The 27,073-nt window shown below is 46.5% G+C and overlaps 1 protein-coding gene across 3 annotated transcripts in view; it reads left to right on the plus strand.

The window, feature by feature from the left end:
* The first annotated feature begins 14,039 nt into the window (after window positions 1-14,039).
* The window catches only part of CACNA1A (calcium voltage-gated channel subunit alpha1 A), a 248,549-nt gene continuing 235,515 nt past the window's right edge, over window positions 14,040-27,073 (plus strand). For all 3 annotated transcript variants that reach the window (XM_068980960.1, XM_068980958.1, XM_068980959.1), the window contains exon 1: window positions 14,040-14,332. In XM_068980960.1, the coding sequence (XP_068837061.1) occupies window positions 14,040-14,332 (293 nt within the window). The remainder of the gene's footprint in view (window positions 14,333-27,073) is intronic.

Consider the following 27,073-nt stretch of genomic DNA (forward strand, 5'->3'; position numbering starts at 1 on the left):
GGCAACCTGATCCAGTATTCTTGCCTGGGAAATCCCATGGACGGAGGAGCCTGGTGGGCTGCAGTCTATGGGATCACAAAGAGTTGGACGCGACTGAGAGACTAACACTTTCACTTCACTTTCAGTGTGATAGTTCTCTCTTGCTATGTCACCAATTATCCGAAACTTAGCATCTTTAAAGAGCAATCATTTAGGACTTCCCTGGTGGTGCAGTGGTTAAGAATCCACCTGCCAGTGCAGGGGACATGGGTTCGATCCCTAGTCCAGGAAGATTCCACGTGCCATGGACAGCTAAGCTCATGCACCGCAACTACGGACGCCTGTGCACCCAAGAGCCCATGCTCTGCAGCAAGAGAAGCCACTGCTGTTAGAAGCCCATGGGCTGCAACTAGAGAGTGGCCCCTACTCACTGCAACCAACATGTACCTGCAGCAGTGGAGATCCAGCACAGCCAGAAATAAATAAAAAGTGAAGCAGCTGTCGTCACAGTTGCTGTGGGGCAGGGGCCAGGGTGCAGTTCGTCCTCTGTCTCAGGGCCTCTCATGAGGCTGCCAAGAAGGTGTCAGTAGAGGCTTCGTCTTCATCTGCAGGCTCAGCTGGGGAAGAGTTCCCTTCCCAGCATGAAAATGCGACAGTTGGCAGAATTCAGTTTCTCATGGGCTGCAGGACTGAGGGTCTCTGCTCCTCGCTAGATGTTTTCTGGACATTGCTCTTGGTTCTTGGCTATGTGGGGCCCTCCATAAGGCAGCTCGCAGCATGGAACCTGGCTTCCCTCAGAGTAAGCAGTAGAGAGAGCTAGAGAGGGCATGTAATGTGCAAACCACAGTCGCTTTGTAACTTGATCTCAAAAGTGCCATCCCATCACGTTTTCACCTTTTATTCATTAAAAGTGAGTCACAAGGTTCACAGATACAGGAAATGAACTAGTGGTTACCCGTGGGGAGGGGAGGGGCAACATAGGAGTCGGGGAGTGGGGGGGTATAAACTACTAGGGGTTAAGGCTCAAGGATGCATTGTACCCCACAGGGGAAGGGACTTCCCTGGTGGTCCAGTGGTGAAGACTCCACACTCACAATGCAGGGGGCCCAGGTTCAATCCCTGCATGTTGCAGTTAAGACGCAGCGCAGCCAAATAAATAAATGATTAAAAAAAAAAAAACATGGGGGAAACAGTCAATATTTTGTAATAACTGTAAGTGGAAAGTTACCTTTAAAAGTTGTATGTGCTGTGTTTAGTCGCTCAGTCGTGTCTGACTCTTTGCCACCCCATGGACTGTAGCCCGCCAGACTCCTCTGTCCATGGGATTCACCAGGCAAGAATACTGGAGTGGGTTGCCATGCCCTGCTCCAGGGCTCTTCCCAACCCAGGGATCAAACCCAGTCTCCCGCATTGCAGGCAGATGCTTTACCATCTGAGCCGCCAGGGAAGCCCTGAAAGTTGAAAGTGGAGTCGCTCAGTCGTGTCCAACTCTTTGCGACCCCATGGACTGCAGCCCACCAGGCTCCTCCCTCCATGGGATTCTCCAGGCAAGAGTACTGGCGCGGGTTGCCATTTCCTCCTCCAGGGGATCTTCCTGATCCAGGGATCAAACCCGGGTCTCCTGCAACCCAGGCAGACACTTTATCCTCTGAGCCACCAGGGAAGCCCTGGTTGTATAAAAAAATATTTAAAAAAAATTTTAAAGGCAAAGAATTTTTTAAAAGTTACTAGGTCCCACTTTCAAGGGGAGGGTGTTGCACAAGTGTGAACACCAAAAGGCAAGAATTATCACAGGCCTTCTCGGAAGCTGCCTTCTATATTGAGAAATCAGAATTTAAGTGATATTCAGTTGACAAGTTCTTATGGGAAACATATAGTATATATTGTGTGCACACTTTGTATAACGTGGCCCAAAGATCTCTTTGACTCTAATTCCCAGTTCCTGCACTCTCTATTCCCCTTTCCTGCTGTGTTCTTCTCCTTTTAAAAATATTTATTTATGTATGTATTTATTGGCTGCAGCAAGCGGGATCCTTTGTTTTGGCACTCAGGCTCCGTAGTCGTGGTATGCAGACTTAGTTGCTCTGTGGAAGTGGGATCTTAGTTCCCTGACCAAGGATGAACCCACATTCCATGCGTTGGAGGGCAGGTTTTTTAACTACTGAACCACCAGCGAAGTCCCTGTCCTACTTAGCACTTAATACCATCTGACAAACTGTCTTTCTTTCTTTACTCCATTCCCACCCCCCGCCCTGTTTCCAACCAGTTCCACAACTGTAGGGTTTTTGTCTGTCTTGTTCTGTGCTTGGAAAAACCACCTGGCACATAACAGGTGCTCAACAAAATGAATGAAGGAATGAATGAAACTTGTACACATGTAACTTTTTGTAGCCACTTGTTTATTTATTTTGACTTTTTGTTTTGACAGAATTTCAGACTCACCAAAGAGTTGCAAGCACAGTGCTAAGAATTCCTGTATATTCTTCATCCAGGTTCCCCAAATGTTGACATATACCGCTTCCACTTTGTTCCCTCTCTTTCTCTCTTTCCTCTTGAGCCACTGAGAAAAATTTATAGGTGTGATGGCCCTGCAACCTGATATACTTCAGTGTATTCTGAAGGGCAGTTGCTTCTGTAACACAGCACAATGATCAAAACCAGGAAATGGGCATTGATACACTATTGTTATCTAATCTACAGACCTTATTCAGCTGTCCCAACAACATCCTTCGTAGCAAAAGAAGATCCTGACTTCCTTGTTAGATTCGGTCGTCACGCCTCCTTTAGTCTGGAGAAGTTCCTCAGTCTTTATGTGAGCTTTCTGACGTTAACAGTTTCCAAGAATATAGAAAAGTTACTTTGTAGAATGCCCCTCATTTTGAACATGATGGAATTCAGTTTATTCAAATGATACAGTCACGGCAGGAAATCCCCAGAAGTCATGTTGTAGCCTTCGACTTTCCTGGTGGCTCAGACGGTAAAGCGTCTGTCTACAATGCGGCAGACCTGGGTTCGCTCCCTGGGTCAGGAAGATCCGCTGGAGAAGGAAATGGCAATCCACTCCAGTCCTATTGCCTGGAAAATCCCATGGAGAGAGGAGCTTGATAGGTTACAGTCCACGGGGTCGCAAAGAGTCGGACACGACTGAGCGACTTCACTTCCTTCACTTTCCTGAGATCACTAAACATCATTCTTCAATGAAAGGAACCAAGGATCCTTGGAGAAATGGCTGATTCTAGTGGATGGCAGTGAGGGATGATACTGGAGCCTCGTACGATGCCAGAAAGTAAGGAAGCTTTTTTAAAAAAATGGGAGCACGTCAAAGGAACACAGGAACCAGTCTGAAGGAACTCCCAATGGGCAACAGGAATATTTCAAGCAACAAAATAAGTAACGGTTTGGATGGATAATCCAAAGAAAAAAATAAATATATGAGTCTGTATTGATATAAATAAAAGATTAAATAAGTGGATAAGTGAATATGGGAGAAGAGACAAAATTTTTTTACAAAAGAATTCTAAAGACTATAGAGCTACCATATGATCCTGAAATTCCACTCCTGGGCATATATCCAAAGAAAACCATAATTCAAAAAGATACATGCACCCAAATGTTCATTGCAGCACTTTGCACAATAGCCAAAAACATGGAAGCAACCTAAATTGATGAATGGATAAAGAAGATGTATTACATACATACAATGGAATATTATTCAGCCATAGAACTGAATGACGTAATTCTATTTACAGCAATGTGGATGAAACTAGAGGTTGTCATACTAAGTAAATCAGACAGAGAAAGACAGATATCATTTGATATCACTTATATGTTGAATCTAAAAAAAAGGTACAAATAGACTTATTTCCAAAACAGAAATAGACTCACAGACATAGAAAGCAAACTAATGGTTGCTAAAGGGGAAAAGGAGGTAGGGAGGAGGGTTAAATCAGGAGGTTGGGATTAACATATACGTACTACTGTATATAAAATAGGTAGTCAGCAAGGATCTACTGTGTAGGATAGGGAACTATACTCAGTGTTTTGTAATATACTGTAAGGGAGACGAATCTGAAGTGTATGCATGCATACAGGCTCCGTTGCTCAGTCGCATCTGACTCTTTCATGACCCCACAGACTGTAGCCCGCCAACCTCCTCAGTCCGTGGGGTTATCCTGGCAGGAATACTGGGGTGGGTTGCCATTTCCTCCTACAGGAGATCTTCCTGACCCAGAAATTGAACCTGAGTCTCCTGCAGCTGCTGCATTGGCAGGCAGATTCTTTACCACTGGGTCACCTGGGAAGCCCAAAGTATATATATTCAGTTCTATATGTATATACACATATAAGTGAATTGCTGTGCCATACACCTGAAAGAAAGTGAAAGTGAAAGTGAAGTCGCTCAGTCGTGTCCGACTCTTTGCGACCCCATGGATGGTGGCCCACCAGGCTCCTCCGTCATGGGATTCTCCAGGCAAGAATACTGGAGTGGGTTGCCATTTCCTTCTCCAGGGGATCTTCCCGACCCAGGGATCGAACCCAGGTCTCCCACATTGCAGGCAGACACTTTAACCTCTGAGCCACCATACACCTGAAACTAACACAATAATATAAATCAACTATGCTTCAATTGGAAAAAAAAAAGAATATATGTAAATACTCTTCCCTCCAGGAGATGGAGCTTAATCTCCTCTCTCCTAACCAGTTGGGCTTCCCTTGTGGTTCAGCTGGTAAAGAATCTGCCTGCAACATGGGAGATCTGGGTTCAATCCCTGGGTTGGGACGATCCCCTGGAGAAGGGAAAGGCTAATCACTTCAGTATTCTCACCTGAAGAATTCCATGGACCCTATTCCATGGGGTTACAAAGAGTCAGACACGACTGAGCGACTTTCACTCCTAACCAGTATGGGCTGGGGTTAGTGATCATCCCCAAACAGTTGAGTAGGTAAAGGGGAAAATAGTAACTTGACAGTGGAGAAACCTGATGGAGATCATTTTAACCAAGGGATCAAGGTCAACATCGTAGAGATAAGTCACCTGGACATCATGACTCACTGATACGATGCAATGAGGCCATCATTTCGTCTCTCTAGACTTATTCCCCCAAATCCATCATCATATTCTAATCATGAGAAAACAACAGGCAAACCCAGACTGAGAAACATTTTAAATATTGCCTGACCAGTCCTCCTAAAAATGATCAAAGTTTTAAGAAACAAGAAAAGAAACTGTCACAGACCAGAAGGGACTATGGAGAAAAGTTGATGCAAGAGAATGTGGTATCCTGGATGAGATCCTGAAACAGAAAAGGATATTAGTGGGAAAACCAGGGAAATCTGGAGGGAAAAAAAAAAAAGTGTACAGTTTAGTTAATAGAATTGCACTCCTGTTGGTGTCTCAGTTTTAACAAATGTACCTGCTCCAGCATATGGGTGGCCTCCCCATTATCAACATCCGATTCAGAGCAGTGAATTTGTTACAACTGATAAACCTACATTGACACATTGAGACACATCATGTCAACAACCCAATGTATCTACAATGTATGGACACTGTGTAACCAAAGTCCACAGTTAAGGTTCACTCTGGTGTGTACATTCCATGGATTTGAATCTTTATAGTCTGGCAACCCCACTCCAGTACTTTTGCCTGGAATATCCAGTGGACGAGGAGCCTGGTAGGCTGCAGTCCATGGGGTCGTGAAGAGTCGGACACCACTGAGCGACTTCGCTTTCACTCTTCACTTTCATGCATTGGAGAAGGAAATGGCAACCCACTCCAGTGTTCTTGCCTGGAGAATCCCAGGGATGGGGGAGCCTGGTGGGCTCCCGTCTATGGGATTGCACGGAGTCGGACACGACTGAAGCAACTTAGAAGCAGCAGCATTCTCATACTGAGTAATTTACTGCCTTAAAATTCCTCTGTAATCCACCTATGCATCCCTCCCTCTACCCTAACCCCTGACAAGCACTGATCTTTTTACTGTCTCCACAGCTTTGCCTTTTTCAGAATGTTGTATAGTTGGAATCATACAATATGTACAGCCTCTTATCTTGGTAATATGAATTTAAGTTTCAACCATATCTTTTCATGGCTTGGATAACTCATTTCTTTTAACACTGAATAATATTACATTGGGGCTTCCCAGGTGGCTCAGTGGGTAAAGAATCTGCTTGCAATGCAGGAGTTGTGGGTTTGATCCCTGGGTCAGGAAGATCCCCTGGAGGAGGAAGGCATGGCAACCCACTCCAGTATTCTTGCCTGGAGAATCCCATGGACAGAGGAGTCTGGTGGGCTATAGTCCATGGGGTTGCAGAGTCAGACATGACTGAAGTGACTGAGCGCACATGCATGCGTGCAATATTCCATTGTCTGGATATACCACAGTTTATCCGCTCGTACTGACGGATGTCTTGGTTCTTCCAAATTTTGGCAATTATGAATAAAGCTGATATGAGCAACTGTGTGCAGGTTTTCGTGTGGACATAGTTTTCAACTCCTTTGGGTAAATACCAAGTGGCACTGTTGCTGGATTGTATGACAAGAGTGAGTTTAGTTTTCTAAGAAACCACAGTAGCTGTACCATTGGTATTCTTGCCAGAAGTGAGTGAAAGTACCTGTTGCTCCACATCCTCACCAGTGTCTGGTACTGTCAGTGTTTTCGATTTTAGCCATTCTAATAAGTCTGTAGTAGTGTCTCATTGCCTTAGTTTGCGTTTCCCTGATGACATACCAGGTGGGGGTTTTTTTCACATGCTTATCTGCCATTTGTATATCTTCTTTGGCAAGGTGTCCTTTAAGATCTTTGATCCATTTAAAAATCAGGTTTGTGTTCTTATTGTTGAGTCTGAAGAATTCTTTTAATATTTTGGATAACTGTCCTTTATTAGTATTGAGTTTTCCTATCCATGAACATGGAATATCTCTCCAGACTCTGGTGATTAAAAAAAAAAAAATCTATTTACCATCATTCCTGGATTGCTTGTTATATATTAGTCATTGTGCATGCTTACTGGCTTGGTCTTAATTAATCCTTACAGTAATCTGTGGCGTAAGGAGTCATGTCTCCATTTTACACAAAGAAGCTGAGGTTCAGAGAGGTTAAGCACTCTTCCAGGAACACACAGCTAGGAAGTATTCGAGCTAGGATTTTTACCCAAGTCTGCATCCAGAATTTGACTCTATCTCATTTGTTTCTGGAAATACTGCTATGCAATGTTATGCCTGGAGTGACAGCCACATTTCATCTCTGGATTCACTCTTGGGTGCCTACATCATGGCCTGGAAATGTCCGGATTATCAGACTTGGTTTTTGTGTTTATACTCTTCAACTCCCAAAGACCTTGGTACTCACTCCCAGTGAGTATCCGGACCAGAAGTTGGAGACCAGATGTCTTTTGGCTGATCCATTCTTGCAACTCAAAATGACTGGATTAGTTGCTAATTGTTTTAGCAGTTAAATGAATGCGATTTGCAGTTATTTATTTATGGCATTTATTTCAGAGATACCTGCACAGTTCAATTGAATATAATTCTCAAAGCCAGTCTGGTAGTGTTGCTGCTGATTGATAAATTAAGTCTCCAGCTTGCAAATGTGTTAAAGATTAGAACCAGTGGCTAAGACTGGTTTTTAGAGGCCCACTGTTAAACTGTTTCTGTCTGCAATTCTAATGAGTTTCTAAATCTTTCTACTGGGTCAGTGTTTACTAGTTTGGATTAATGGTGGAAAGAGGACAAGGAACTACCTACTGCTCTAATCTGAGAGGTCTATGATGATTTCTTGCCCATCCACTTCCATCTGCTGGATGGTATGTAAGATTCCAATATTAGAAATTCATTCCTTTGGCTATGTAGAAATTTTCGGTCTTTGAAAAGTGAACCCATTAGATCCCTGTCACACTTTAGCATGCGTGAGTTGAGTTCTTTCCAGAAAAGGGAAATAGAGCAATTGAGAGGATTGGAAGACTTTGGAAGATTCTGAGGAAAGAGAGAGGAACTCTACCATGTCAAACTTTAAGCAAGCTTTGGGAATACCATTTGGTGAGATGAAAGCATAGACTCTTCTGCCACTTTGACAGGGGGAGGGTGGATTTGGAAATGTGGGGGGTATTTTTGCACAAGACTGGGATGCTACTGACCCTGCAGTGGGCGTATGCCAGGGGTGCTGAATAACCTAGGATGTACCAGACACTTAAACGCCAAAAACTGTTACATCAAAAAATGCTAGCATTGCCACCGTTGATAATTCTTATTGTTCAATCACTAAGCCATGTCCGACTCTTTGCAACCCCATGAACTGCAGCACACCAGGCTTTCCTGTCCCTCACCATCTCCCAGAGTTTGTTCAAATTCATGTCCATTCAGTCAGTAATGCCATCTAACCATCTCATCCTCAGTCATCCCCTTCTCCTCCTGCTCTCAATCTTTCCCAGCATCAGGGTCTTTTCCAATGAGTCAGCTCTTCACATCAGGTGACCAAAGTATTGGAGTTTCAGTTTCAGCATCAGTCCTTCCAATGAACACCCAGGACTGATCTCCTTTAGAATGGACTGGTTGGGTCTCATTGCAGTCCAAGGCACTCTCAAGAGTCTTCTCCAACACCACAGTTCAAAAGCATCAATTCTTCGGTGCTCAACTTTCTTTATGGTCTAACTCTCACATCTGTGCATGACTTCTGGAAAAACCATAGCTTTGACTATATGGACCTTTGTTGGCAAAGTGATGGTCTCTGCTTTTTAATATGCTGTCTAGGTTTGTCATAGCTTTTCTTCCAAGGAGCAAGTGTCTTTTAATTTCATGGCTACTGTCATCATCTGCTGTGATTTTGGAGCCCAAGAAAATAAAGTCTGTCACTGTTTCCATTTTTTCCCCATCTATTTGCCATGAAGTGATGGGCCTGGATACCATGATATTAGTTTTTTGAATGTTAAGTTTTAAGCCAGCTTTTTCACTCTCTTCTTTCACTTTCATCAAGAGGCTCTTTAGTTCCTCTTGGCTTTGATAACTCTAGAGAATGGCAAGATAGGAATAGTAAGTTTGTCCCTTCCAGAGCAGTGATTAGCAAACCTAGATGCACCCCTACAGCCTGGCTGAATGAAAGTCAGGGCAGAAGGAAGGTCCAGGACTCAAAATTTTTACAACACTTTGCAGGCAGTTCTGACAAGCAGCCAGCTTGTCTCCTGTCTAGACTTGGGTCAGGGCATCTTGGAAGACTTGTCTTTGTCTTCTGGTGAAAAGGCAGCCAAAGTTTGTTGTAGGACTTCAAGGTTCAAGTCCACAAGGAGAACTATCACAGATCACTATAATGAGTAGGGCTCCCTGGAATCTACATTCAGAAGCATGCCAAACATTTTCTATTGAGGTAGAGGACACACAGAAAACCATACAACTCATAGGTGCACAGCTTAATGAAATCTTACCAAATGCACAATATTTACAAAGCGAATACACCCAGATCAAGAAGCTTCCAGAAGGCACCCCTTGTGCCAGTTTCTGCCCAGCCCTCCAGGGTGACTACTACTTTGACTTCTAACAGCATGGATTCATTGTGCCCATTTTGAACTTCATGTAACAGAGATCCCACACCATGTTCTATTGTACTCCTGGCTTCTCTGGCACAAAATGGTGTGTGTGAGACTCATCCAAGCACTTGTGGGTGGCTGCCGATTGGTTATTCTCATTGGTTATTCTCCTTGTGCAAACACTCCACAGTGCATTGACCTATTCTGTTATTGATAGACGTTTGGGAAGTTTCCAGTCTTTAACTAGTATGAATATGATGCCATTCACATCCCAGGGAGTGGACTTACATCCACTTACATCCTCATTCCTCTTGTGTATATACCCAGGAGTGCCAATCCTGGGTCACAGGGTATTCAAATGTTCAGCATTGGAAAAAATGGCCAGTTTTCCAAAGTGTTTCTATCAAATTCTCTCCACCCAATAGACGCAGAAGTAGTTTCAGACCCATTAGTGACCTGGGCATATTTTAAAATTCTCTCTTAGCCTCAGTATTTCCATCTGTAAAGTGGGCCTTCTATGAAGACTTGTAGATGCTTCATCTTAATAAGGACTTTCCCAGTGAGGAGTTGACTCTTTTCTGAAAAGCTCTGGGATCTTTAGAAATGCCTGTAGGTAATGCTTATGCTATGAAACTCAACTGTCTTCTCAGGAAAGTCCATCATAACAAATTATGTGCATAAGTTAGCTTTGCAATGCAGCCTTCTTATATGACTGGCTATTTACATCTGTGCATGTGAAATTACTTCTCAATTCATATTAACTATTTGCCTTTGAATTCTGAAACATTAAGTACAAAAATCTTCAATGCTTATTGAGAATCCTACACAACCCATTTCCTTGCAACTCTGATCACTCTTGGTTTAATCATTTTGTCCATACCTTGACAGATAGAAAATCTCGAAAGTGCTACAGGCAACCTGTAAAGGCTTACCCACAGGCACAGAATGGAGAATTTATGTAAAGATGTATCACCTTGTCTAGTATGTTTCAAATGAACTCAAATACTAATGTTCAGTTCAGTCACTCAGTTGTATCTGACTCTTTGTGACCCCATGGACTGCAGGATGCCAGGCTTCCCTGTCCAACACCAACTCCCAGAGCTTGCTCAAACTCATGTCCGTCGAGTCAGAGATGCCATCTAACCATCTTATCCTCTGTTGTCCCCTTCTCCTCCTGGAAATACTGATACAGTATCTGATGCAATACTGATACAAACACTGATGGGAGAGCACTAACTAGGATTCCACCAGCTGAAGCTTGGAAAAATATTTATCTTCATCCTCTTCCCTTTCTCCTCCCTACCCCCTGCCTTCCAGTCGATGTATTGCTTTTGTGAAAATTCGGTGGTTTCTTGGTAGAAAGAAACCACTTTGGAAGACAGTTTGATGACATGTTACAAATCTGAAGATATGATACTAGGGACCCAGAAATTTCATGCCTAAGGCTCTTCCTACAGAAATGTATAATCAGTTCAGTTCAGTTCAGTCGCTCAGTCGTGTCCGACTCTTTGCGACCCCATGAATCGCAGCACGCCAGGCCTCCCTGTCCATCACCAACTCCCGGAGTTCACTCAGACTCACGTCCATCGAGTCCGTGATGCCATCCAGCCATCTCATCCTCTGTCGTCCCCTTCTCCTCCTGCCCCCAATCCCTCCCAGCATCAGAGTCTTTTCCAATGAGTCAACTCTTCGCATGAGGTGGCCAAAGTACTGGAGTTTCAGCTTCCAAAGAAATCCCAGGGCTAATTGGGATTACTCAAAGAAGGAATTTGTTTAAGAGCCTCAACTGGAAACAACTTAGATGTGTATCAACAAGATAATGGGCAAACAGACTCTGGCTTATTCTTTCACTGAAATATTATACAGCAGTGAAAGTGTGATCAGTTGCAGTTACATGTGACGAAAGCAGATGAATCTTGAAGACAATTTTAAAAAATCTTATTTTATTGAAGTACAGTTGATTTACAATGTTGTGTTAATTTCTGCCGTACAGCAAAGTGATTCAGTTATACATATATATCCATTCTTTTTCATATTCTTTTCCATTATGGTTTATGAACTGTATAGTTCCCTGCGCTATACAGTAGGATCTTGCTCATCCGTTCTGTATATAATAGTCTGCATACACTTATCCCAAACTCCCAGTCCTCTCCTTTGCCACCTACCCTCCATCCCCCTTGGCAACTACAAGTCTGTTCCCTATGTCAAAGACATACTGTTGAACCAAAGAAACCAGACATCATAGAGCATATACGGATGATTATATTCATATAAGGGGCTTCCCAGGTAGCACAAGTGGTAAAGAACCTGAAGGCCAATCCAGGAGACATAAAGACTCGGGTTGCATCCTTGGATTGGGAAGATCCCCTGGAGAAGGAAAGGGCAACCCACTCCAGCATTCTGGCCTGGAGAATCCCATGGACAGAGGAGCCTGGCAGGCAGCAGTCCTTAGGGTTGCAAAAGAGTCAGACATGACCGAAGTGATGTAGCACGCACACACATATACTTGTATAAAATCTAAGGAGATGCAAAGTGGAACTGTATTGTTTAGGAATGCACAAAAAAAGTAGTAAAAGTATAAAGAATAGCAAGGTTATTAATACCATAAAGTCAGGATGTGGTTATACTGCTGAGGAGAATGGGTATATGTCTGTTTCCAGAGAGGCAGCAAGGTGCCCTTTCCATCTGAACTTGGGTGTGAGTTTCATGTGTGTTTGTTTCACAGCAAATTCTTAAACTGTGTATTTATGCTCTGGGTATTTTTCTGTGTGTTTTCAGTTTCACAATATAAAAAGGGCCCTGTAGTGGCTCTGGAGGGAAGCAAACACCATGGGACACACATAAGCCAGAACTTTATCCAGCCAAGCAGGACCTGGTTAGTTATCTGCTCCTGGCCGTTCAGATTTGACACCCCTGAGGGTCTGCCCAAAGATAGGGGTCAATATTTCATTCCAGTTTGCAGGGCCTCGGTGATTTGAAACTTTCACAGAAGTACCATCAAACCATGCTCCCGGTTTTTCAAATTGGTGTATTGCTAAATAGAGCAAATTTGGGTAGAGGCCTCTAGACTTGCATCTCCATCCTTTTCTGTCTTAAGTTTCTTCTTTCCTCCTTCCTTCTCCTTGCAAGATGCTGGGAGCGTCCGGCTGTCTGCAACCGAAATGGAACCCGTTGGAAAACAAGGTTTCCTCCCAAGGGAGGAGAAATCTGTCGTCCCAACTTCCCCCTTGCCACCCGACCATCCGGCTGTCCCCTCTCTCCCCCACAAAACTCCGCGGAGCCAGGTCCCCTCGCGCCTCCGCGATTGGTCGCGGGCGTCATGTGTCCCCCACTTGGGGTGGGTCTTTCTCCCGTTAAACTCATCAAACGCTCCTCTTTGGAGCTTCGCTGGCCAGTGGTTCAGACCTTTGCGCCCGTTTTCCCCACTTCTTTCCTCTTCTCCCCTCCATCCTTCCACACCAGTCTTATTTTAGCAAAATCTAGAGAAGAAGGAGGAGGCGGCACTGGGGCGGGGAGGGGGCTGGTGGACGCTAGGCATTGCAGCATCCGGAGCAGCTATCGAGTGGCTAAGAGAACCGCGCATCCCTCTCCCCCCTCTCGTTTTTTTTTTTTTTTTTCCTCTTGTTGGGAATTTTCAGGATTTCATTGCTGCAATTTAACCCCAAGATGAGGCACGGTTGAGTGAAACGCTGCGCGCACACGCACATTCACACTCCTCCTTGGGCAGAAGAGGCAGCCGCTGGTGATTCAGGAAGGAAAAAAAAATCACCGGGACCCTGCGGCTTCAAGACTCCTTAAGACCTCTTCGGAGTGTTTCCCTCCCCCTTCCCCTTCTTTCCTTTCCCGTTAATACTCTTAATTTAATTTTTTGGCTACAGATCTTTCAGCATTTTTAAGGTCTAGGAACTCAAGCAAAACAGAAAGGGTTTTTTTTTTCTTTTTTAATTTGGGGGCTGCCTTTCCCCTTCCCCCCAGGAAAGACTTGCTTTTTATTTTTTTAATAAAAAAATTTTCTAATGGGCCAAGCGCACTGCTTTTGCAAGATGCCAGCCTGACCCGGACCCCGGAGGGGATTTGAAGCTTCCACTGCATCCCGAGGGGAGTCCTTTGCAAATCCTTCGAGTCTTTAAGGGGGTGTGCGTTTTTTTTTTTAACTGCCTTCCCCCCCCCCTTTTTTTTTTCCGGAGTGGGTGGATTGGGGATTGCCTGGATTCCTTCCTCGGTTATTTTTTGCCTCGCTTCTCTCTCCCCTCCCCCCTTCCCCGGCCCCCGCGCCCCGCCCCCGCACCCTCCTCCAGCCCCTCCTTCTCCGGGGTCAGCCAGGAAGATGTCCCGAGCTGCTGCTATCCCCGGCTGGGGCCGGGCAGCCGCCTTGTGAGCCCCCGACCCGAGGCGCCGAGCCGCCGCCGCCCGATGGGCTGGGCCGTGGAGCGTCTCCGCAGTCGCAGCTCCGGCCGCCGTCTTCACAGCATCGGCGGCGGCGGCGGCGCCTTCCGCATCGTTCGCCGCAGCGTAACCCGGAGCCCTTTGCTCTTTGCAGAATGGCCCGCTTCGGAGACGAGATGCCGGCCCGCTACGGGGGAGGAGGCTCCGGGGCAGCCGCCGGGGTGGTCGTGGGCGCCGGAGGCGGGCGAGGAGCCGGGGGCAGCCGGCAGGGCGGGCAGCCCGGGGCTCAAAGGATGTACAAGCAGTCAATGGCGCAGAGAGCGCGGACCATGGCCCTCTACAACCCCATCCCCGTCCGACAGAACTGCCTCACGGTCAACCGGTCTCTATTCCTCTTCAGCGAGGACAACGTGGTGAGAAAATACGCCAAAAAGATCACCGAATGGCCATATCCTTTGCCCCGAGCCCCCGGCAGCTGCGCCTCCCCCTCCTCCCTCGCTTCCCCTCTTCCAGGCTGGGAGAGAGACCCGGGGGTTGATGGGAGGTGGTGCTGGGGGGGGTCTTCCAGGGGGTGGGAGAGGGGGCACCAGGGAGGAGTGCGGAGCGTCTCTCCACCCCGATCTGGGTTGAGCTACTTGCAGGCTTGGGGTTGGGGGGTGCCAGGGGGAGTGGATTCCTCCTGAGGACCGATTTTGGAAGGAGAGCTGGGCCCTGGGGGTCGTACAGGGGCCTTTAGAGCCAGTTCCAGGTGGGTCAGAGTTCTCCGGAATGAGCGTGGACCCGGCCAGGGCCTGGGCACTCTGGCCAGGGCAGGGGAAGGACCTGGGGGAAGGCCTTGGCTGGGTTTCCCTAGCCGCCCCTCACCAGAGTCTATGGTTATCTCTAGAGCTGGGCCCAGTCTCAGCTCTCAGGCCTCTCTACCCCTGCTGGCCCCGAGGTTGGGGGCCGCCTAGGGGCTCCCAGGGCCAAGAGCCATTATGAGACCATATGGCCTTCATACCGAGGGGCCAGCACTGGCCAGAATGAATATTCCCTAGTGGGCCGCTGGCTGGGAAGGGATGAGGGGCATTCATTCTCCCCCATGTCTGCAGGTTCCATTGCCTTCTACCACTGATTAGGGATCTCATCATTTTGGGGGCTGTAGAATGCATCCCAGTTTGCCCCATCTGGGGCCCTGACCTGAAAGACCCAGAATGAGCTACTTCTATAAGAAAGACAGGACAAGAGAAAATAAGGTGCCGGGTCCTTCCTGGGGTGCCGTGTCAGGCCTTGGGTTGGAATCGGCTTCTTCCACCCTAGAGACCCAGGAGGGGACACCAGGAGACTCAGCCTCCATGTGGACGTCTCGGGCAGGTAAATGCCTTTTTTTTTTTTTTTTTAATTAAAGCTCCAGAGGAAGAAGGTGGAGTCCAGATTTCCCTCTGTGGAGATGCTATTAAAATGCAGATCCCCCCGTGTTTCTTTAAATTCGTGCCTGCTTGAAATAAACCTTGAGGAGGGCTTAACATCTGTTGAGATGTAGGCAGGCAAGGATGGGTAATTAGTCGGGCTTTCTAGCAGTTATCTAAGCATGACCCAGATTCCAAGTGGGGGGAATGCACCCTGCTCCCCAGGCTGGCCGGACACCGTGCCGTGCCCAAGTGTGCCGCTCCTCGGCTGGGTTCCAACTGGCTGCCCTCAGTGTAAAAATGAACAGGACTGGTTGGGTCCTTGGGCTTCACTGATGAGCCCCCCATCCTCTTTGTGTATGGTTTTGACTGTTATACACCCTATAAGGCTGAGCCCTGGGTGGTCCTGGGGTTGCTTATTGGAGGAACGTGTTGGCTGGTGGATTCACTTTGAGCAGGATTTGGGCTTCTGGGAGCCAAAACTGCAACAGAGGGCTCTGAGCTTTTGGAGTGTGTGTGAACAGTCTACTTGGAGGGTGGTGAAAATTCAGAGGTTCAGCGGCTGTCTTTTGGGAGGGGTGTACCACTAATCACGATGTCATTTTGATGGGTGCCCCAGGCAGGAGCCAGGTCTTTGCCTCCCAAGTTTCAACCTTGTGATGATCTGTTGAAATGGTCCGGCGTCTTGTAATCACTCTGCTTGTCTCCCCTCAATCCCTGGAGGAGTAGGGGGGCACAGAGAATGGCAAGATGTCAGTGTGTGCACGATCAGATAAGTCGGGGGTGTCCAGGAAGGATTCAGTGGGCTGACAGGTTTCCGGGTTGAAAATGGCTTTAGATTGCCTTCCGGAGCTTGGATTTAGAGTCTTCTAAGAGGAAAGGAAGAAGGTGGGAGTCCAAATGTGTCCTTAGCTCACCCCAGTCCAGCCTGAATCCTGCAGATCAGAGGACTGTTGGGGAGGGGATGGCAACAGTCCTTTGGAAGGAGGAATCTTAAAAGAGAGATGCAGGTGACCTGGGAGCACTTGGTCCTTGAGAGGTTTTCTCTGGCTTTCATGCTCTCAGGAGCTTCGTGATGAGTTTGTGCATTTTGCTGTTTGCAGCCAGTTTCTGTTCACTCTCTGGGCCTGAGGCAGCAAACACATTATACAGTCCCGCTCTCAAAGGGTCAAAGGAGAGAGCTCTCCACTCCCCCAATCTGTCTCCAAGCAGAGTCATCCAGGACTGAGCTTTCTGGGTGGGGGGAGGGGGGGCCCGGGGAGGAGAGAGGATGAGAGGGGAGGGGACAGAGAGATGGGGGCTGGGTAAGGAAATCTGGGCCAGTGCAAAGAGACGGGATGTATGGAAATACCGAGGTGTCAGGGTACCGGGGCAGAACATTGACTTGAGTATCCAAATATTTCTGCAATTCAAAAACATGTTTAAGTACTTATTTAGAACTTTACAAATAAAGACTTACGTATATGTATATATTTCCCTGTATTTATATATAGAGAGGAAAGTACCCAAGTCAAGTCCAGCTTAGTAAGTGAACATTCATGCCATTAGCATCTGGGCCAAGGAAAAGAAAGTGACCAGCTCCCCAAAAGTCCCCTCCTGCCCCCTTCCAGTTAATCCCCCTACAAGGGTTACTGCTGCCCTGACTTCTGACCCCGTGGGTTCATTTGGACTCCTTTTAAGCCTCTTGGAAATGGAGTCAGAGGCTGTGTTCCTCTGTGTCTGGCTTTCTTTTACCCCCGGCTCAACAATCTGCCTGTGAGATGGATCCATGTCACTTCAGGTCATTGTTGGTTTTCCTTCTCAATGCTGTGTGATACTATATTGTTGACTCTCTGCAATGTAGCTCTCCGTTCGGTGGTTGAGGGCCATTTGAGTAATTTCCAAACTGTGGTGCTGGAAACATTCTTGTGTGTGTCTTTGGTGGAACTTTGTGGGGAAGGCGTTTCTCTTTGAGTTTGTACCTAAGAGTGGATGATGTGTACTTGGAAGTAGCATTTACTGAGGGTCGCAGGTGAGTGGGCAAAGCAGATTTCTCACTGTCATGTGAAGGAGGAGTCATTACACGTCCCATGAACTTGGCTGTGGGCTCCTAGGGCCTGAGCGTTACCTCCAGTGCAAATTCGAGCATGGTACGCTGGCTGAGGGTGCAGCCTTGCATTCTCCATGCTCACGGGCACTTTGCCACTGTGATCCACCCGCCCCCCCCCCCCCACCGCCCAGCTCCACTTCCGCACCCCACTGTCCTCGGCAGCTCCAGCTTGAAGCCAGCAGATTTAAAGAGATTCTCAGGAATTTCATTTTTCTCTTCCTGAGTCAGAAAAACCCACATGAAAATCTTTGATGTTCGGGTTTCCATTGGTTTCCTTCACTCTCGAAGGGGTCCAGGGAGCAGAGCTGTCTGGACCACACACCTGGGTTCCGTGTTCTCGTGGATGGGAAGGCTGATTTAAATACGGCTGTGACGGGCTCCGATGATGACTTCTAAAGAGCTCAAATCTGTCAGCTCAATAAGGCGCATCTGTCAACCTTCCTCAAGCCCCTGTTTAATGCCACTCACTCCTGACGCTCTCCCCGGCGCCAGTGTGAATGTCATCTTCCTCCAGCCCTGCTGATGCCAGCAGATCGTCCCCTGAGCACTGTGTAGGAATGTGGGCCGCGGCAGGAGTTGCAGACTCTGGTCTCTGTCTTATCCTGCTCCTTCTCCCGAAGCACACTCAGGATCCCAGGTTTTCAACCCTCGTTTTCGAGAATCTCAGTGAGAAACCCAGAGTCCCCTTACATCAGATGCCCACTTTTTTGTTTAATCAAAAACTCTCTAAAGAGGAATGTTCTGCATCGGAAGCAGACGTCGACACCCTGGGAGATGTTGGAGAATTTATCTGAGCCTTGGCCCACCCGGAAAAGGGCAAGGAGAATGGCTATTTGATTCTTCTAGATCAGCGTGGCAGATATTTCCAGAACAACAAAACTCTGTGAAGTAGAAATTAGTGTGACTTTTCCCTTGGGATTTTTTTTTTCCCTTCCACAATCCCCAAATCCTGACAAATAAAAGATCAGCTCATTGAGGAGTTAAAAACTTACCTGGAGCTGATCCCCACTGTCTACTCTTAATTTACGGTCTTCATTGATTCTGCTTGCTGTGCATTTTGGGCTTCCCAGGTGGTGCTAGTGGTGAAGAACCCACCTGCCAGTGCAGGAGGTGTGGAGATGCCGGTTCACTCCCTGGATTGGGAAGATCCCTTGGAGGAAGATATGGCAACCCACTCCAGTATTCTTGCCTAGAGAGTCCCATGGGCAGAGGAGCCTGGCAGGCTTCAGTCCATAGGGTTGAAAAGGGTTGGACATGACTGAAGCGACTTAGCATGGTGCGCATTTTGGTATATTTTACTGAAGAAATTGTAGGTATGCTTGATTCTGGGGTGCTGCTCCAGACACCCTACTGCAAGTGTTATTTATACATTGTAGTACTTTCTAGACTTAACTGAGTGTGAGGATTGCCTTGTTAAAATGGTGAGTCTTGTCCAGCAGGTTTGGAGTGGGGTTTGAAGTCAGATGGGGCTTCCCAGGTAACTCAATGGTAAAGAACTCACCTGCCAATACAAGAGACATAAAAGACGTGGGTTCCATCCCTGGGTCGGGAAGATCCCCTGGAGGAGGGCATGGCAGCCCACTCCAGTATTCTTGCCTGGAGAATCCCATGGACAGAGGAGCCTGGTGGGCTACAGTCCATGGGGTCACAGAGTCAGACACAACTGTAGCAACTTAGCACGCATGCTGGAGTCAGACAGGCTACCATTGCACCATGAAGTCACTGGGGTGGGGTCTTTTCTAACAAGCCTCCAGGGACTGACCATGCCGTTCGTCCACAAGTTATGCTTGGAGTATCCGGGTCACGTCATAGGTGCATCTTCTTTTTTTTTTTTTTCTTTTTCTCAAAAACCAGGTTTATTGAAGTATTCAATATAAATTACTTCCAGTGAAATTCACCCTTTTAAGTGTACAGTTCTGAGTTTTGACAGATGCATGCAGTCATGTAGCCAACACTAGAATCAAAATAGGGAATAATTTCATCAACCTAGAATATCCCCTGGTCCTCTTTGAGTCAGCGCCCCACTATGCAAGCCCTGATCTTTTCTCCATCCTTACTGCTGTTGTCTAGTCACAAAGTTGTGTCCGACTCTTTTCGACCCCATGGACTGTAGACCACCAGATTCCTCTGTCCATGGGATTTCCTAGGCAAGTATACTGGAGTGGGTTGCCATTTCCTCCTCCAGAGCATCTTCTCAACCCAGGGATCGAACCCGCGGCTTCTGCATTGGCAGGCGGATTCTTTACCACTGGGCCATCTGAGAAGACTCTTTCTATCCTTACAGTTTTGCCTTTTCTAGGAGCTCATATAAATAGAAGCAGACAGTACACAGCCTTTGACATCCATTCATGTTGTTGTATGTATCATTTATTCATTCTTTTGAGTGCTGAGTCGAATTCCATGGGATGGCTGGAGCAGAGCGCTTTCTTCCATTTCCCAGGACATTTGGGATATTTCCAGTTTGGGTGATTATGAATAGAGCTGCTACAAACATTGGTAGATGGGTTTTAGTGGGAACATTTGGGAATATACATTTTATTTCTCAGATAAATACCCAGGAGTAGGTTTGCTGGGTTATGTGGTCAGAATGTGTTTAGCTTTGTAAGAGAATGCCAAACTGTTTTCCAAAGTGGTTGTGCCATTTTACATTCCCATCCTGTGATCCCTTTAAAAGCACCGTGTTCTAAGCTCCAAAGTGCGTCTGGCCTCAAGGCTTTAGCATAAAGGGTTGTGGATGTGTGGAGCGTAGTGGAAGTGATAGCATTAAGTGCCAGTCGGAGAAATTAGAAGGGGTGAGGATGTCATTTGAAGCTATGTGCCTGCTCTGGTTTGAAGTCTAGCAACGGAGTGGGGTCTTCAGTGTGGCAGAAGAGGGTCTCTGATGGAGAGGGGTGCTTTGGTTTGGTGCCTCGGCAATAAAAACCAGCCTCTGAGGCTGTGAGACCTATGCCCGCCGCCCTCTTCCCCACTGCCACCCCAGCATGTTTGGCACAAAGTAGGTACTCCATAAATGTTTGTCTCATGAATGACGAAAATGCCTTTCTTTACCCATTTTCCAAATTATAGGGATCTGATTCACCTATGTACCCACGTTTTAGGTTTTCAGTGGGTTTTAGGTTCGGATGGTGGGATGACGGGAGGCATGTGTGTACGTGAGATTATTAGACCAAAGAAGATCTCTGAAATGTTAGTGCTTGAGAAATCGGGGAGCAGTGGCCCCTTGAGAGTGGAGTCTTCCCCTGGGGCTTTTGAGGGGACATCTGTTGGGTTGTTGTTCAGTAGCTAAGTCATGTCTGACTCTTTGTGACCCCATGGACTGCAGCATGTCAGACTTCCCTGTCCTGCGGTATCTCCCAGAGTTTGCTCGAATTCATGTCCACTCAGTCAGTATGCCATCCAGCCATCTCATCCTCTACCGCCCCCTTCTCCTCCTGCCCTCAGTCTTTCCCAGCATCAGAGTCTTTTCCAGTGAGTCGGCTCTTCACATCAGGTGGCCAAGTATCGGCGCGTCAGCATCAGTCCCTTTCCAGTGAATATTCAGGCTTGATTTCTGTTGGGTACCTGGAGCTTATGGACACCCTGCCCTATTGCTCACTCAGGAGCAGGCACACACATGTACTCCTTCAACAATGGAAGGCACTACTGGGAAAGTGGAATCAGTCCAGAGATATGGGGTCCATCATTCATCCTGAATCCCCAGTTAATGCATTTCCAGGGATGCTAACTCAACTCCTCATAAGGGATGCAGGTGGTACCGTGAAATGTAACAGAGAGGCGAGGGAGAGCACTGTGAGCTTTAGGTCAGTCAGGCCTGGGTTCAGATGACTCACGAGCTGCCTTGAGCATCAGAGCCTCAGTTTCCTCCTGCTGTTGATGAGGATGTTGCTTCTGAGTCCATGTTCCTGGGCAGACTCTTGAGGAGGTCACAGGGGATCAGGCATGAGAAATCCTCAGCCTAGTTTCCCATTACAGAGAAAGCTCCAAAATGCATGAACCATCATATTGGAGAGTACTTTCTTCTCCTTACGTTCTATTTTGGAAACGTTGTCTAGAAACCAGGCTCTCTGGGTAGGAGTGGGAGAGAAGGGCCCCTCTGTTGACTGGGTGGTTTGGATTTATTAATCCGAGCGTGCACCCTTTTCTTTTAAATTGAAATACAATTGATTTACAGTGTGGTTAGTTTCAGATATACAGCAAAGTGATTCAGTTAGGCATATGTTTTTTTTCAGAGTCTTTTCCCTTATAGATTATTATAAAATATTGAATATAGTTCCCTGGGCTGTACAGCAGGTCCTTGTTGTTTGCCTGTTTTTTATATAGTTGTCTGTTTATCTCAATCCCAAAGCCTTAATTTATCCCTCCTCTCCCCCTTTCCCCTTTGGAAACCCATTTGCATTCTCCTTTCTCTCTGGAAGCTTTAAGTTGGGGGCGGGGAGGAGAAATACATGGCTACTTGACCTATTTTTCTATTCTCTTTGGTCTGAGGTAAAATTGTCTTCCTCTCCCCTGATTCCTTCCTTTGTGGGTGACAAGGTGAGGGAGTTTCAAAGTGTATAATTAGCTTCCCTGCCCCGCCCCTTCTCCTCCTTCTGAGCCAAAGGGTCCAACGCAGGATGGAGACCGCAGGCCTAGGACAGTTGCTGTGGCCATCCCAGGCGACTCCTGAGAGTTGGGCAGTAGAACCCTGCTCAGCTTTGCAGTTAGATTACATCGCTCCCTTCCCCCAGTGTCTGTCTTTCTTCTTTCTCCCTTCTCCCTCACTTCCTGGGAGCATAGAGGAAGACAAGGAACATTCCAGGAGAGGAATCCAGGTGGGTGGGCTCAGCAACTCGGGTTTCAAAAACCACCAGGCATTAGTCCTTGCCTGGGTAGGGTGACCAGATGTCCCAGTTTGCCTGGCCCTGTCCTGGTTTTAGCATCTTGAAAAGCCTGGCAGTTTGGGGCTAACAAGGACTTTGGTGGCCCTACTGTTGGGTTTGTTGTTGTTGTTGTTTTAATTGGAGGATAATTGCATTGCAACGTTGTGCTGGTTTCTGCTGGACAACAATGTGAATCAGCCATCGGTATACATATATCCCCTCCTTCCTGAGCCTCCCGCCCACCCTCGCATCCCAGCCCTCTAGGTCATCGCAGAGCACCAAGCTGAGCTCTCTGTGCTATTCAGTTGCTTCCGGCTAGCTATCGATCTACTGGTGAATTCTTAACACCCCAGGGATGTAGGGAGCCAGAGATGGTGCCAGTGCCCAGGAAAGACGAAGATAAGTAACTTTTTTTCCTCTGAAAAGCTGAGACTTTATCTTGGAATGAATTGTGCTTTTGGAAGCTACTTATTTAAGGCAGCTAATGCGAGAGAGATCCCAGTTCTGAAGCGCGAAATTCCAGAGTTAAATACGGATCAAGTTTTGTCGTCTCTCTTGGGTCAGAGGCGGCTTTATCTTCTTTTCAGCTTCGGAACATTCTTGGGTCTTCCTATAAGGTGCTCTTTACTCAAGTTGGACCTGGAACTCTGGGTATTAGCAGCCCTTCCCCCAACAACACTATTTAAGAGGCCCACCCCGCCCCCTCCATGGAGCAATGAAGGAAAACGCAATTTCATCGCCCACCTGCCAGTAAATAATATTCATGCTGTTAAGTTCTGTTCTCATTTTAGGTCTGTGCGTAAAGTATTATATAATTTTAAACCAATTTTAAAGTATTTTTATACGAGCAGCGTTTGCAAGAGGGCGAAGTCTGATCTTAAGAATAAAACTGACAGATTCGTCTTAAACGAGACTTGGATACAGACCTAGAACTTGCTCTGTGAGGGGGTTACCCAGTTTCTGACCTTCCAGAACCTGCTAGAACTTGCTCTGTGAGGGGGTTACCCAGTTTCTGACCTTCCAGAACCTGCTATATCCTTTTTTAAAACTTTTTTAAAAATTAAACTTTTTATTTGATCCTGAAGTATAGCCGATTAACAGTGTTGTGATAGTTTCACGAGAACAGCAAAGGGACTCAGCCATCCCTATACATGTATCCATTCTCCCCCAAACTCCGCTCCCACCCAGGCTGCCACATAACCTTGAAGAGAGTGCCCTGTGCTCTACAGTAGGTCCTTGTTGGCTACCCATTTAATTTTATTAAAAAAAATTTTATTTTGGCAAGGGGATTTTCTTTATTTGAAGAGGCTCTCTTGGTTTGTTCGTTTGTTTTAAAAAGACTTCTTATTTTGTATTGGGATATTTCCGTCTTATAAAATAGGTCCTTGTTGGTTATCCATTTAAAATATAGCAGTGTGTACCTGTCCATCCCAAGCTCCCTAACTGTCCCTGCTCCCCATCCTTCTCCCGCCCTCTGCCTGCAACCATAAGTTTGGAGAACCTGTTGTATTTTTTTGTTCCATTAACCTTTATTATTTCCTATATTAGTAATAACGGGCATGGGAACCTCTGCTGATCCTTACTTGCTGCTATGCAATGTTTGTGGTGTCCACGGAGGGATGTGCTTGTTTGAGTAATAGCACCAGGGTTGGAGGCTAAAAGGAGAAGAGGTTGGGAAGGGAGGTGATACTGGTGAAGGTGAAGCAAAGGGTTTGGGAATAGGTGGCCCCAGCTGTGCATCTTAGCTCCAACTCCCAGTAGCTGTGCCTCAGTCTCTTCATCTGTAAAATGGGCATAATAGTCCTACAACCAGGAAATCGTGAGAGGATTAAAAGATACATGAAAGCATGTGGTGGATATGATTGTTTTGTAAAAAGTGTCAGAATGGGGGAGAGTATCAGAATGGATACTGTAGACCCATGATAGCCAGCGCTAGGTCTGTTGTGCTCACCCCTCTGGCCCTAGCTTGGCACCTACGGTAGCTGAATACATGACTCTGCGGTGTTTTCTTGCACCTTATTTGAACAGTGACTTGCTTTAATCCTGTTCTGGGTTCATAACACATTCTGAATATTGTCTCTCCTTTCGTTTAGTTTTCCTTATTTATTTTAATACTATATGGAAACGCACTAATGGATCTGCTACCTGAGTCAAGAACTAGAACAGTGGCTCCCAAAGTGTGGTCCGCAGCCCCGCAGCGTCAGCATCACCTGCTATAGGGCCGAGATGCTTACCCCTGGGCCCACACCAGTATGCCCTGGAGGACTGTTGAAACACAGGTGGTTGGACTCTGCCCCCAGAGTTTCCGATTCAAGAGGTTTAGGGTGGAACCTGAGAATTTTCATTTCTAGCAAGATCCCAGGAGCTGCTGATCCTGCTGGTTTGGGGATCCCCTTGAACTAGAACATGCTCAGTAATTTACTTCTACCTATAGCCTCTGACCCTGCCTTGGCTTCCCACCGCTCCCCGACTCGCTCCCCCAAAGGCAGCACTGTCTCTTGGATTGGGTGTGTAACTTTATTTGTTTATTCGTCTGTTTACTTAGGCTGTGGTGGGTCTTGTTACTGCGTGGGCTTTCTCTCGTTTCAGGGAGCGGGGGCTGCGCTCTAGTTGTGGTGTGCAGGCTTCTCGTGGTGGTGGCTTCTCTTGTATCGGAGCTCGGGCTCTAGGGCCCGCGGGCTTCAGTAGCTCTGGTTCCCAGGCTCTGGAGCACAAGCCCAGTAGTTATGACGCATGAGCTTAGTTGCTCTGCACAACTTGTGGAATCTTCCCAGACTGGGGATTGAACCCATGTCTCCTGCACTGACAAGTGGATTGTTTACACCTGAGCCACCAGGGGAAACCCCTGGATTGGGTGTGTCTCATTCCCTTTCTTTCTTTTTAAAGATGGTTTATCACACATTTACATATGCCTTAACTCTAATATTTTACTTTCGTGGTTTCTGAGCCTTTTTAGCCTTCTGGAACTTGCCCTTGCTTTTTCACTCAATTGTATGTTTCTAAGATTCATCTCTCTTATTTGAGTGTAGCTGGAGGTCATTTATTTTTCTCCGTATCATATTGTATTCTGTGATGATACAACAATTTATCCACTTTGCTGGATGATGGACATTTGGGATGTTTCCAGGTTTCTTGTTTTTTTTGCTATTATGAACAGTGCTGCAGTACTGAATAAATAATTTTGGAATGAATGAATTCAAGGTGTTAATTTTAGTCTGTGTACTTGGGAATGTCGCTTCAGCTAGAATCAGCTGAGATTCATCAGCATTTATGGAACACCAGCCATCTGACAGGCACCGGCTAAGCCATTTCGCAGTCTACCCATCCTTCTCTCTAAGGGCTGGGTCAGCCAGACAGCCTCTGTTCTTCCTTGTCTTCTGAAAGTCATCCTGTGTTTTAGGCGTTGGTGACTGCTGTTAGTAGAGAAGCATCAGGGCTGATTTGAGAGCATGGGCTCTGGAGCCAGGGGAATGGGGTTCCAGTACTGACTCTTGCTAGTCCCTGGCCGTGTGACCTTGCTCAAGTCATTTACGTGTTCTATGCCTCAGTTTCCCAGTTTGTCTAAAGGGGGTTCTAATAGCACCTACCTGGGAAGATCAAATTAGTTAATACATGTTACAACTTAGAAAATAATGCCTGGAAATTAGCACTATGTGTGTTTATATATGGATGGATGGAACAATGGATTGATGAGAGGGAAGAAGGCTTATTTGAGTGACCTTTCTGCCTCAGTGCTTGGAATAGTGCATGACACATAGTAGGTGCTATGTGAAAGTGAAAGTGTTCGTTGCTCAGTCGTGTCTGACTCTGCAACCCCATGGACTGTAGCCTGGCAGGCTCCTCTGTCCATGGAATCCTCTAGGCAAGAATACTGGAGTGGGTTGCCATTCTCTTCTCCAAGGGATTTTCCCAACCCAGGGATCAAACCTAGGTTTCCTGCATTTCAGGCAGATTCGTTGCCATTTGAGCCACCAGGAAAGTCCTACGTGCTGCATAGTATTGGTTCTTATTCTGCCTTTGCTTGCCAAGGCTCTCAATCCCCTTGATCTCTGTTATTCTTTGGCATCTATCTTGAGACCCCATCTTCCTGGATTATCAACTGAACCACCATTGCTCCAGTGTAGAATTCAAGGGGACAACAATCAGGGGGGTCATGTTACCAACAGTTGTAGACACTAGAATTCCATGATTCCAAGGCCCAGGCAGATTTTTTCTCATCTCAGCAATCCTTGTCTATATCCCTGATCAACTTCCTCTCCCATTCCCCATACCCCACAGCCAGGCTCTTTCCAATGCCAGACTCTTTCCAGTCTGCTCACAACTTCCCCTTCTTCTAACCATACCCTGCTTTCTAAGTGTACCGTCTTTGAAGACATCAAGGACTTCAAACCAGTGAGAATAGGCCAGCTTCTGTGCAGGTCTTATAAGGACTTGGAACATTTGGGTCTTGCACAAATTAGAATAATCAGAAATTTTTGGAAGAGTTGTTAGAATGTAGAATTTTAACACTTTGGCCTGTGCCTAATCACAGCAGAGTCTAAAGTTTAGGATCATTGATGAGTATTTGTGATTTAGAGGGGAGAAGTATCTTATGCAGTTAGTGTTAGATGAGTGGATAGTTGGATAGATTTGTGAATGGTTGGATAGATGGACAAATAGGTGAATGGGTTAGATGGAATGAAGGAAAGCAGGATGGATGGATGAGATAAAGAAAAGATGAATGATAGTGGATGAATGGGTTATAAGTGGGTGGATAAGTAGATTGATGGGTGATAAGTAGATGGGTGGTGGACAGATGGATGAACGGATGAGGGATGAAAGAAAGAAAGGATGAATGGGTAAATATATGAGCA

The sequence above is a fragment of the Capricornis sumatraensis genome, chromosome 9 (genome assembly GCF_032405125.1).
Source record: "Capricornis sumatraensis isolate serow.1 chromosome 9, serow.2, whole genome shotgun sequence".
Taxonomy (NCBI): domain Eukaryota; kingdom Metazoa; phylum Chordata; class Mammalia; order Artiodactyla; family Bovidae; genus Capricornis; species Capricornis sumatraensis.